The sequence below is a fragment of the Podarcis raffonei genome, chromosome 7 (assembly GCF_027172205.1).
Source record: "Podarcis raffonei isolate rPodRaf1 chromosome 7, rPodRaf1.pri, whole genome shotgun sequence".
NCBI classification, from domain to species: Eukaryota; Metazoa; Chordata; class Lepidosauria; order Squamata; family Lacertidae; genus Podarcis; species Podarcis raffonei.
This window is the reverse complement of record NC_070608.1, coordinates 4493551-4506392: the sequence shown is the minus strand read 5'-3', so window position 1 is coordinate 4506392 and position 12842 is coordinate 4493551. Positions and strand designations below refer to the sequence as shown.

At 45.7% G+C, this 12842-nt stretch overlaps 1 protein-coding gene across 3 annotated transcripts in view; it reads left to right on the top strand.

Annotated features, from left to right (window-relative positions):
* ADGRB1 (adhesion G protein-coupled receptor B1) overlaps positions 1–12842 on the top strand; it is a 394399-nt gene that overhangs the window by 324329 nt on the left and 57228 nt on the right. For all 3 annotated transcript variants that reach the window (XM_053395177.1, XM_053395176.1, XM_053395178.1), the window contains exons 20-21: positions 276–378; positions 5767–5917. In XM_053395177.1, coding sequence (XP_053251152.1) covers positions 276–378; positions 5767–5917 — 254 coding nt within the window. The remainder of the gene's footprint in view (positions 1–275; positions 379–5766; positions 5918–12842) is intronic.

The following is a 12842-nucleotide window of genomic DNA, read 5'->3' as shown; positions in this document are numbered from 1 at the left end:
CATTAAACAGCATTGCATTAGGAGAAACTGCTTTCCAAGAAAGTGTATACCATGTAAAGGTGCGTACAAAATGTGCACAAGGAGTTCTCACTAGAAGGATTTTCATGAGGTCCTTTTTCAAAAAAATGTGGAGAATTTAAGATCAGAAAAATGGGGCATTGAGTGAAATTGAATTTGGCAGATTTCCCCATTCCCATGACCAGCCTTTTGACAATTTGCAGATCATGGATCTAAGACTCTGTCCTTCTGTCTACCTTTTTCTTCGTCTTCTGTAGGTACATCCGTTCCGAACGTTCCGTCATCCTTATCAACTTCTGCCTCTCCATCATATCTTCCAACGCTCTCATCCTGATTGGGCAAACCCAGACCCGGAATAAGGTAGGAATTTGCCCAGGTTTTTTGTTCTTGCTGTTAGATACGATAGCTGAACTCCCAGGGAGAGACATTCATTTGCTTTCCTTCGGCTCATTCTTTCGTTCTCTGAACGTACCACTGAATGGTAAAATTACACATGTATCACCTTTGAGAATCCGGGGAGCATCTTTACTGTTTCTAAGAAGAATAAGGAGAAAGACTTCAGCTGTGATGCATTTTGAGTTTCTGCCTAGAGTTAGCTCTCTCTGACTCCCACCGCCCCAGTCCCCTTGGCACTTTCCTGCAAGAACAGGACCAGTTTGTGAGGTTCAGTGGTTTCTATCTCTCAAATTCAAAAAGACAGATTGACCAAAGGGAGGCAGAGGAGAATGTTCCACTTAATAAATGTTCTGCTCTTCCATAGCACCCCTTTCATACACCAAGCCTGGAGCAAGTTGCTGACCTTAATTAAGAAACCCTAACCCACACGCATTGCCTAGGTAGGTAAATAGGAGGGAGCATATTCCAAATATTGTGGAAGCTTTTGAATGGCTTTTAAGCATGTTTTGGAGAAATTTGGAGAAGGTCTATGAGCCATTAGAGCTCAATCGAACCTCCATGTACTTTAACGGCATACCTTTGAACAATAGCTATTGTGGACACACAGGCAAAAGAAGAAGAAGAGAAAAATGATCTTGCAAAGCAGTCCTTAAGTTGATGCAGATTCAAGGCCTGGGTAGTGTCTGCAAGAATGGAGTTGGTGGTGAATATCAGGGCTGTGCTCTGCCTGGATTTCAAACTGAACTGGGCCCATATGGGCCCATATGGGATTTGGCTGAAATATGTTGAGGTAGCCCCAAATCTCCCCAACCCAAATATTCTAAGGCTGTCAAAAAGCAGGACAGTTGGGCAACTGAGGAGGAGGGAGGAGGAGATGTATGCTGGATCTGGCAGCACCAAACTGGACTGGACTACCAAATTTGGACTACCACTAGCCTTGACAGGACTATCAGACTTTTCTGGTCCTGGCCCTGCTCTGTAGGACGCAACATCCCCATCCTATCTGTGCATGGCCAGACTGCAACTTGGGAGCCTAGAAAGGGCACTGTGTTTAAAATAATTTAGCAGTCAGTTACTGCACATGGAAGTAGCTGTTTTTGGCTACCGTGGTTAGGAGCCATCTGCCTCCACAAAATATTTTACTCCCATTTACGAGACATTGGATGGAATTCAACATCACGCTAAGTGGATAGCATCATTCATTCATTTATTCATTCATTCAATCAGTCTCTATACCACCCTTCATTCGATGAGCACAGGGCAGTTTACAATACAAAACACACACACACAAAATACACACCATTGTGCCAAACAAAAACAATAGAAGTGAACATGCACATGAAAGCTCATACCCATAACAAACTTAGTTGGTCTCTAAAGTGCTACTGGAATGATTTTTTTTTATTTTGTTTCGACTATGGCAGACCAACACGGCTACCTACCTGTAACCCCCCCAAAAAGATTGTTTAATTAGTCAAAGGCAGTTTCAGCTTGCCAGATGGAATGATCCCCTTTCTCCTCTCCCTGAATGCTGTTCTGGGGGTTCTCCTGATCCCCCCAGAACAACTTTTTGGGAGAGAGTGAGAGACACGTGATGGGAGGAGAAGGGGTTAAGTCCCATCGTGTGAGCAGAATTCCTTGTTTAGAGCTTCTGCTGCTAGGACACATTAGGTGAATCCTGCCCATCAATGCTCACTGCTTCAGCATTTTTGTGGTTATACGTTCCAGAGGTCAGTTACGGACAGAAAGACTAACCCTTTGACTTTTCTTAAGCTTGCTGCATTTCCAGTGTCATCCATTAGGAGCAAATTGACCAACAAAATAACAGCAGAAGTAACAACGACCAGGTTTGCAGGTCACATCAAAGTATAGTTTAATACATCAGCATTAAACCATGGTTTGTTTTAAACAACGGTTTAATGTGATGTGCAGATTGGGTCGATTTAAATTCTCAGCTGCAAAGGAAGAAAAGCCAGGCACAAGCTGAGCAAACAGGCAATGTTAGGTAGTGATTAGAGTGTTGGACTAGGAACTGGGATACTCGGGTTCAAATCCTTGCTCGACCATGAAGCTCCCTGGGTGACCTTGAGCCTGTCACTCCCTCTCAGCCTAACCCACCTCACATGGTTGTTGCGAGGATTAAATAAGGAGCGGGAGAACCATGTGACCACCTCAAGCTCCTTGGAAGAAAAGGTGGGATATGAGTGAAATAAATAAATAAAATATTCTGAACTCCGTATCAGACAGTTATGCCAACTTCTTTTGAAGGCATTCAAATTATGGACAGCTCTCAATGAAATCTGTCAATCACCATCGATCTAAAAGTGAGAAATAGCTGGTAGGGCAGATCTGCCACCAGCTTCTCCCAAGCGAACAGGTCTTCATCAAAGCAATCAGATTAATGACTCATCTTGATTTGGGGAAAGTGGCACTAAAGTAGAGACAGAAGGATAAAGACGTAATTGAAGGTGATCAAGCAAAAGGGTTGCTTCATTTTTTATTTCTGTCAATGGATTTTTGTAGGGAGATTTTTTTCCGTAAGATGAAGATACCTGGAGAGAAGAGGAATGAAGAGTCCTGCCCACTTCCTTCAATGCAGTTCACATTGCTCCTGCTCCCCTATGGATAATAATAATAATAATAATAATAATAATAATAATAATAATAATAATAATAATTTATTATTTATACCCTGCCCATCTGGCTGAGTTTCCCCAGCTGCTCTGGGCGGCTCCAAACAGAATATTAAAAACACAATAAAGCATCAAACAATAAAAACTTCCCTAAACAGGGCTGCCTTCAGATGTCTTCTAAAAGTCTGGTAGTTGTTTTTCTCTTTGACATCTGGTGGGAGGGCGTTCCACAGGGCAGGCGCCACTACCGAGAAGGCCCTCTGTCTGGTTCCCTGTGACATCACTTCTCACAATGAGGGAACCACCAGAAGGCCCTCAGCGCTGGACCTCAGTGTCCGGGCTGAACGATGGGGGTGGAGACGCTCCTTCAGGTCTACTGGGCCGAGGCTGTTTAGGGCTTTAAAGGTCAGCACCAACACTTTGAATTCTGCTCAGAAACGTACTGGGAGCCAATGCAGATCTCTCAGGACCGGTGTTATGTGGTCTCAGCAGCCACTCCCAGTCACCAGTCTAACTGCTACATTCTGGATTAATTCGTGTGTGTGTGAGAGAGAGGGGGGGGGGCATTAAAACTACCAACTGGTGTAGAGTTCTCTTTAGCAGCTAGCAGTGCTTTTGCTCTTGTTCCAACTTCCATTTCTCTGTGTCTTTATGGCGTCCCTGCTCCCCTGACAAACACACACACACATTTTCCACCTGTGTGCACCCCTAGTGAATAGTTCCCCTCTCTGCATTTATGAGAGCCTTTGAAGATGAAAGCAGTACATTTAAAAGATGCATATTTTTGCTCCTGGTCACATTAGACAAAAGGGATGATGAAGAAGAAAGGCGCCCGCCTAGCCAATCTCTCTCTCGCTCTCTCTCCGCTGCAGCTTGGCAGCCTTTTTGATTATTAAATCACGCTTGGCCAAGCATTGCCGCCTGCTTCAAAGGACAAGAAAAGGTTTTGCTACTGAAGGCAGAAGGGAAAGGGCCTCGATGGGTTAGAATCCCAGGGAAGGAGTCACGGCTGCAGCCACTGCCTAAGCCAGAATGTTTGGGTTGGAGCTGGTTTAGTATTGATACCAGTAGGATAGCTCAGTTGGTTAGAGCATGGTGCTGATAACACCAAGGTTGCAGGTTTGATCCCCGTATGGGAGAGCTGCATACTAGATGATCGTCAGGGTCTCTTCCAGAATCTACGTTTCTATGATTCTGTTCTATGAATCTGTTTCAAACCAAATACTCACATATTAGATGTTTTGTAGGCAGGGATCCCAGAGGCTCATGCATAGACTGGGCTGCCTTTGACTTGACCCAAAGTGAGTGTGCATCTCTAACAAGTTTCCTCCTCAATGCCAAAGCCTTACATCCCATTTTAGCTAATGAGGACACTGAGATCCAGCGCCGAGGGCCTTCTGGCAGTTCCCTCATTGCGAGAAGTGAGGTTACAGGGAACCAGACAGAGGGCCTTCTCGGTAGTGGCGCCCACCCTGTGGAACACCCTTCAGATGTGAAGGAAATAAGCAGCTATCCTATCTTTAAAAGACATCTGAAGGCAGCCCTGTTCAGGGAGGTTTTTAATATTTAACGCTGTCCTGTTTTTAACTGGACAGCTGCCCAGAGTGCCTGGGGAAACTCAGCCAGATGGGTGGGGTATAAACAATAAATTATTATTATTATTATTATTATTATTATTATTATTATTATTATTATTGAACAGGGAGTGGAAGGCAATTACCTGCCCTTCTTCTTCTCCTATATATGTAATAAAGTGTATATCAGTATCTTCCCTTTCGCCATCACTCGTCTGGGAAGTCCGAAGTAAGAGTTCCTTCCAATAGGCCTCATCTTTATATATTCTAATGCAGGCAGAGCCAGCTGGCAGCCCTCGGGGAAACCTAGATAGTGACAGCAGCAAAGTTCAGAAAGGGAGCATTCATAATTCAGACTCCTCGGTTCAGAAATCCCTCAGCCATTTCGAGCTGAGCCAAGCCTCCGCTGAGATTTGGCTCGGCTCATAATGGCTTGGCACCAGCCCTCCGCCGACACTCGCCATTCCTGCTGCCAGCTTGTATTATTTTTAGAACTTCCACCCCACATTTCCACTCCAGGAATGTGTTGCTCAAAACGGCTTACAAATCTAAAAGCAAGCGTAAAAGCAACCTGTTAAAACACTGGGAGGGGGGTCAGATAGTGGTTTTTGTCTGTTTTTTTTTTTTGTTATATAAAAATGGCTTGTTTGGTTTGTGTGTGTGTGTTTAAAAAATACATAAACAAGAGACTCGGCCTAAGAAGTTATTGTGGCATACTGTCCCTTTACCTCATGGGTAGGCAAACTAAGGCCCGGGGGCCAGATCCGGCCCAATCGCCTTCTAAATCCGGCCCGCAGAAGGTCTGGGAATCAGCGTGTTTTCACATGAGTAGAATGTGTCCTTTTATTAAAAATGCATCTCTGGGTGATTTGTGGGGCCTGCCTGGTGTTTTTACATGAGTAGAATGTGTGCTTTTATTTAAAATGCATCTCTGGGTTATTTGTGGGCCATAGGAATTCGTTCATTTTTATTTTATTTTTCAAAATATAATCCGGCCCCTGACAAGGTCTCAGGGACAGTGGACCGGCCCCCTGCTGAAAAAGTTTGCTGACCCTTGCTTTACCTCTTATGGTCCAGCTGTCTGTTGCCCTTGACTTTCTCCTCCTTCTCCTTACACATGTCATTTCTCTCTCACACTTTTCCAGGTGATATGCACCTTGGTGGCTGCCTTCCTTCACTTTTTCTTCCTTTCTTCCTTCTGCTGGGTGCTGACCGAAGCCTGGCAATCTTACATGGCTGTGACGGGCAGGCTGCGAAACCGCATCATCCGCAAACGCTTCCTGTGTCTTGGATGGGGTGAGGATCCCTTGGTCAAACCTGGAGCTGGGAAGGGGGGGGGAAGCAAACACACCCTTCAACAAATGCACCCAGTGCTGAGCATCAGCTGAAGCTCAGATGGGTGGATTTGAACCATGCTGAAAAGGGGTTCCTCTGCTCAGAATTCCAAATTCTATATTGCAGTGTTAAGGCGTGGAACCCAGAAGACACTGGTTTTGATACATGAAACTGAAATAACACCACACACACCCGTATTCATTTAATCTCTGTTTGAATTCATTTTGAGAAGGAAAATCAGGAGAAGGGTTGCAACTCAGTGATAGATGCTGGGGACTGAACCTGGGACATTCTACATGCAAAGCAGCTGTTCTTTCCCATTATGGAAATTCCCCATTATGGTGTTTCTCAGTATCAGGCATCTTTCTATGTGCCAGCAAAGAGAAGCATGGCTTGTTTTGCTGCTGGGATGCTCACTTGGTTTGGGGTTGATCTTTTCAAACGTTGCTTGAGCATGGAATTTAGAATTCAGTACCATTAGTTTTCCTTAAGGAAATGATTGGGAATGCAGCCGGCTTCACATCTCGGTGTAGCTGCAGAAAGTTCCACTTTCCTGTAAATTTTAAATTCAAATCCCCAGTGCAAAACTGTTGCAATACATATGGATATTATTGCGGCATGGGTTGACTGTGCAATTGCTCCAGTGGGACGGATTGCTCAGATGCGGAGGCCGAACAGCTGACTTGAGAAATCTATCCTCATCTACACAGGTGGGATTGTTCTGCCACAGTGCATGTTGTGTTCAGAGTGGTGCTGGTTCCCGGGTCGCTCTTAAAAAGACAGTAAGCATTTCAGGTTGCTCCTCCCACTTCCTGGATAGCTAGATCAGTGGTGTAATGGTTAGGGTGTTGGACAAGGCCCTCATAGACTGAACTTCGAATCCCCACTTACCCATGAAGCTTGCTGGGTTATCCTTGTCGGAATCTCCGCTACGACCGAGCTACTCCTCCGGTCAAGCCTTCGGAATCTCCTCCGACGATGATTAATGACCTGAGCCTTTGATAAGGCCCCAGGCACATTCCCCATTCAGCAGAGTATCAAAGCAGCAGAAGAGACGAGAAGTTTGAGCTACATTGCTAGGTTTTATTTCTAACTACGCAGACAGAAAAGAAATATATATGCTCTCTCTGTGAAAGGCAGAGAGCAACTAGAAAACAAAGGAACAGGAAACCAGTAACATCACATCCGTCTCCTGTCTTCCGTGAGACTTCCAACAGTCTGGAATGTCTGGTATTCAAAACAGAGTCTTGTGACTCCAAGCACTGCACAGTGGCATAAACAGAAACCAACAATCCTGGGACAGTCTAACCTGCCTTACAGGGTTGTTCTGTGGATAAAATGAGGAGGCAGAGAGAACCATGTATGCCACTTTGAGCTGTGGAATAAAAAATGTAAGCGAAGGGAGGGAGATTACAAAACAGATGACGTTCAAGTGTGTGACTAGTTACTTTGTGGCTCATACCACAATCTGTGTAACCTGACAAAATGCCTCTGAATAGTCACATCACTGCAAGTTCAGCAGCATAACTACTTTATAAAAGGATTTGGGGGCTGTGTGGGTGAGAGGAGAACTGGAGATTATTCCCTGGTTCAGATTTCAATTCAAAGCAGAGAAGAATTGGGGCACCTGTTGCACACTTCTTCTTTGAGGGGAAAATTTGGCTTGTTCATACATTCCACTGAACACAGTTTCAATGCATGTCCTGTTCTGGTCAAGCAAACATAGAAGCCAAAAAGATCTAAAAGGTAAGTGATTAAACTTCTGAGCAGATGCATTTCAAGATTCCTCCTGATATTCTCAGTTGCTGAGAATCACAAGTGGGAAGAGTGTTGTTGCACTCAGGTCCGGCTGATGGACTTTCCATAGGAATCTGGCAATTTTTCACAATGTAGTGTGTTTTGTAGATTTTCAATAATGTATGATTTTTTAATGCACACTTCCCCAATATGCACAGTTCTGCACACTTTTTCTTGGTTGGGAAACGGGTCAACTCAATTTGCTAAACTTCAAAGGGTAGCTGCAGTTCGGTTTGCATATTATTTTCAGAAGTGTAGCTTTGCATTAAAATGAAAACCGAGCTGAATTGCCCCCCACCCCTCAATCCCTAAGGGAAATTCTTTCTTTCTGCACCTCTGGCTGTGACCAAAGTTACAAAGTCAGCTTCACTGTGGCCGCCTGCTGCTTGCTTGGCCCTGAGCTAGGTAATCCTTTAACCTCTTGGATTTCCCCAGGGTGGTGTTGATTTGAGTGGAACTCCTCTGAGAATTTAAAAGGATCTGTTTCACCCTTCACACGGAAAGATATTAGAGGATTGAATGGAGGACATTTGGGGCCATGTCCTGCTCTGGGACTCATCCTAGCCAGTAGGAAAACGGAAACTTCCCATGAGTGTGAAGCAGAATATTTTCTCTCTCAAGAGACATGTGTTGTGGGAAAAATTTCCCTTGGGGATTCAAATACAAAGGCTCACAGTCAATTCCCAGTTAGTGAGACCTTGTTCAATAATGTGTTACTGGACCGAAAGCTTTCCATAAGGATACGCTCTCTATAGGCAAAATGTGTCACCTTGGCTGTTCCATCCTCTTCCCCAAGCACCTTCTGCCAACTCATTGCTCTACCATCTTTCCATCCAACCACCAGGGGTGGTTTTAGGATACAGCGACTTGGCACCACACTGCAGAGCACCACATGCAATGCTGCAGAATGGATTGTGAGAGGCAGGGTGTGCCACACAGGGCACTGCTGAAATTTGAGAGCCCCAAGTCGCCCACTGCAACCACAGTTCTTGGAAACACTTAGCCCCCTTTTTAAAAAGCATTTCTGTAGCTCCCTCCTTGTACCCTTTTCATGTTATCCTTCAGTCATTAGAGAGGACGCAGGTAGTGCTGTGGTCTAAACCACTGAGCCTCTTGGGCTTGCCGATCAGAAGGTCACTGGTTTGAATCTCTGTGACGGGGTGAGCTCCCGTTGCTCTGCCCCAGCTCCTGCCAACCTACCAGTTCAAAAGCATGCCAGTGCAAGTAGATAAATAGGTACCGCTGTGGCGGGAAGGTAAATGGTATTTCCATGTGCTCTGGTTTCCATCATGGTGTTCCGTTGCACCAGAAGCGGTTTTGTCCTGCTGGCCACATGACCCAGAAAGCTTTCTGTGGACAAACGCCAGCTCCCTCGGCCTGAAAGTGAAATGAGTGCCGCAAGCCCATGGTCACCTTTGACTGGACTTAACCGTCCAGAGGTCCTTTACCTTTACTTTTTTTACCTTTAGACATTTGTTTCCCCCTTAACTGCTCCTTACCACTTCTGTGATCGAGTTGCGTTCTTGCGTACGTAACACCGGCCTTACTGATAATTAACCTAACAGAAATTATGCATCAGCGTAAGTGGCGCAGTTGACCATTTCCACCCTACTTGTAGGCAGTGAAATCAGGGTGGGAGGGATTTTTCCAGGTAAAGGAGAAACTCTTGCAGCAGTTTCTCCTGGGTGTGGGACTCCATTAGCAATAGCAAATATTCTGGAAGGTGCCCCTCCTTTGTTTTGCTGCCTCCAGAAGTGACAACAGCATCTGTGTCATGTGATGGTGGTTAACTTTGTAATCTTGCCCTTCCCCACCCCCAAAGGATGATGGGAAGGCCATGCAAATGCCTGGCCACCATTTTGCATCTTCTAAAATACCAAGCATCGTTCCTGGGCGAATGGGTGTGGGGAGGATAGTGGCAGCTATTCCAACGCACACATACATATGGTATGGAAGATTCAGAAAGTATATTTTAAACCATGGATGGGGAATTTGAGGCACTCCAGCTAACATGCCCCAGTCAACATGGCCAATGGTCAAATATTCTTCCATTAGCTGTTCTTGAGGCAGAAACAGTGGCAAGCTTTAAAATCCTCCTATCTAACTACCGTAAGCAAGTATCACAGTGTTCTGTTTTATTATTCACTGACATCTAGCTGAATGTTTACTTTATGGTTTCTCTGTTTTAACTGGTGTATTTCTTTTGTGCTTTTGTTTTTAAATGTTGTATATACCGTATTTTTCGCCCTATAGGACGCACTGTCCCATAAGGCGCACCTAGTTTTTTAGGGGGGAAATAAAGGGGGGGGAATTATTTTTCCCCCAGGCACGGGGCTGGGGCGGGGGAAGCCCGAGCTTCCCCCGACCCCCGACCCCAGAACAGGCAACTCTCCGCAAGCCGCGGGAGCCCAGCGCTGGGTTCCCGCACCTTGCGGAGAGCCGCGCAAAGTCTGGGCACGCTGAGCTCAGCGCGCCCAGGCTTCAGCATGCAGGCAACTCTCCGCAAGCCGCAGGAGCCCAGCGCGGGCTCCCATGGCTTGCGGAGAGCTGCGCGAAGCCTGGAGAGCGAGAGGGGTCGGTACGTACCGACCCCTCTCGCTCTCCAGGCTTCAGCGAAAGCCTGCATTCGCCCCATAGGACGCACACACATTTCCCCTTCATTTTTGGAGGGGGAAAAGTGCGTCCTATAGGACGAAAAATACGGTACATTTTTTATCTTTTAAATCATCTTGCAGTGTTTTAGGTAAACCGCTTAGGGATTTTGCATATTAAGCAGTATATATTACTGATGATGATGATCTAGTTTGCCTTATTCAATGGTCTTGGATGGAAAAAAAAAATCCAAAATATTAGCAGAGAAATGTTCAGCTTGGCACTCATTTTAAATCTGGGAGACACTCTTTAAGTGAAGTAGAAAGAGTTGGAAGACGGGCTGACAGAGTTCTTGATCTTCTTAAAGCGAAAAGACGGTTGCATTTTTGTAATGCTCCCCCTTGTTAAAAACTCCCTACCAGGACTGCATACATTGAGAAAAACAGCATATTAAGGAGGGGGGAAATCAGTGTGGGGTAGTGTTGGACTAGGACCCAGGCGACCCGGGTTCAAATTCCCACTTGGGCCATTTACTCACCTGTAGCATAGCCTACCTCACAGGGTTGTTATTAGGAGAAACCTGGGAAGGGATGTGCACCACATTTAGCTCCTTGGAAAATTGTGATATAAACACAGTAAATAAATATTAATAATTATAATTGTTAAGGAAAAGCCAATCATAAGTCTCTTTCTGATCATAGGATCATAGAATTGTAGAGTTGGAATGCACCGCTTTGTGACATGGAGTGAGGTAGCTTTTTCCATTTTGTTTGAGTTTAGCTTTTGCTTTGTCTGTTTGTTTTCTTGCATGGGGAAGCACAAAAAAACTAAGCCCACTCTCCCCTGCAGTTAGAATTGGTAGAGACCCAATTTCTACCACCTCGCTCAATGTTATGTGTAGAACTGCTCTCCAAGTCAAGATCTTCTCTCCCGAGAGATCCTCTGTTTACTATCGCCGAGCTTTATTGACTCAAATGACTTTAATTTATTTGCTTTTAGTCTTACCTTGTGTAATCCCAGTTTAATTGTCATTTAATATCCTTTTAAAAGCTTGGCAGCAGAGAGTGAGCTCTGAATCATCAGCCCTGTTAACAATTTATCGAGCCTCTGTATCGGGTGCATTGAGCTACGCTGTCCTTGAGTTTCTGGGAGAACTAAGTCAGAATATTTGTGGATGGCTCAGTTAGTTAGAGCTGATAACACCAAGTCTCAGGTTCAGTTCCTTTACGGGACAGCTGCATATTCCTGCATTGCAGGGGGCTGGCTAGAATGATCTTCTTGGTCCCCTCTGACTCTATGATTCTGTGAGCATCTTTGAGAAAGTGATAGACATTTGTTTGATCTTCCATTCCATCCACCCCCATTCTGAGGGCCTGACTTAGGTAAAGGTAAAGGGACCCCTGACCGTTAGGTCCAGTCGCGAACAACTCTGGGGTTGCAGCGCTCATCTCACTTTATTGGCCAAAGGAGCCGCCGTACAGCTTCCGGGTCATGTGGCCAGCATGACTAAGCCGCTTCTGGCAAACCAGAGCAGCGCACGGAAATTCCGTTTACCTTCCCGACAGAGCGGTACCTATTTAACTACTTGCACTTTGACGTCCTTTCGAACTGCTAAGTTGGCAGGAGCAGGGACCGAGCAACAGGAGCTCACCCCATCGTGGGGATTCGAACTGCCAACCTTCTGATCGGCAAGTCCTAGGCTCTGTGGTTTAGACCACAGCACCACCGGCATTCCCATTCTGAGGGCTTGACTTAGGTAGCTATACTTAAAGCCTTGCATCTACTGAGATGTTGTATTCTGTGCTATGAACTTAATGTAAGGTGTGTTCCAAATGAAGGAAGGAAGAATGGAAGGAAGATCTTGATAGGGTCTCCCCAAAATGCTCAGGTTCTGACTTTGGTGCACCTCCAAGGGAAATTCCATAAAGTGGGGAACCACCTCTACTAGTCCCATACATCGTGAAGCCATAAGGAGAGCCCTGCTGGATCAAGCTGGTGTCCCATCAAGTCCAGCATCTTGGTCTCACAGAGGCCAACTGCATGCCTGTGGCATCTCTGAGCAGTCAGCCACTACACACATGTGCAGATCACAGGTGCGTCCACCAGGCAGGCAGGCAAGCACACATACACAACAGAGGGGGGACATACAGACAGAGGATGGAGCATTCTCAACAAAGTATAGTTCCCAGGATTCTTCAGGGGAAACCAAGTGGTATCTTAGTACTGTAGATATATACAGTAAGTCCATGACTTACGTGGTGGGTACGCTCCATCGATCACTCCCAAAGCCAAAATCGTGTGCAGGCAATGGCTGATTGATATGCATCCAATAGATGCACAACTGTGCATGCGCCCATTGTGGCAACCCAGAAGTAGACAGAAAAGGGGGTGGGAGGGGCAGGGCAGGCTTATGCACAGTCCATCCACACATGTGGGGGGCAGGAACATTACCCCTATGCAAATCAGTTGTTGCTGGTATAGTCAAAACACACTGTGT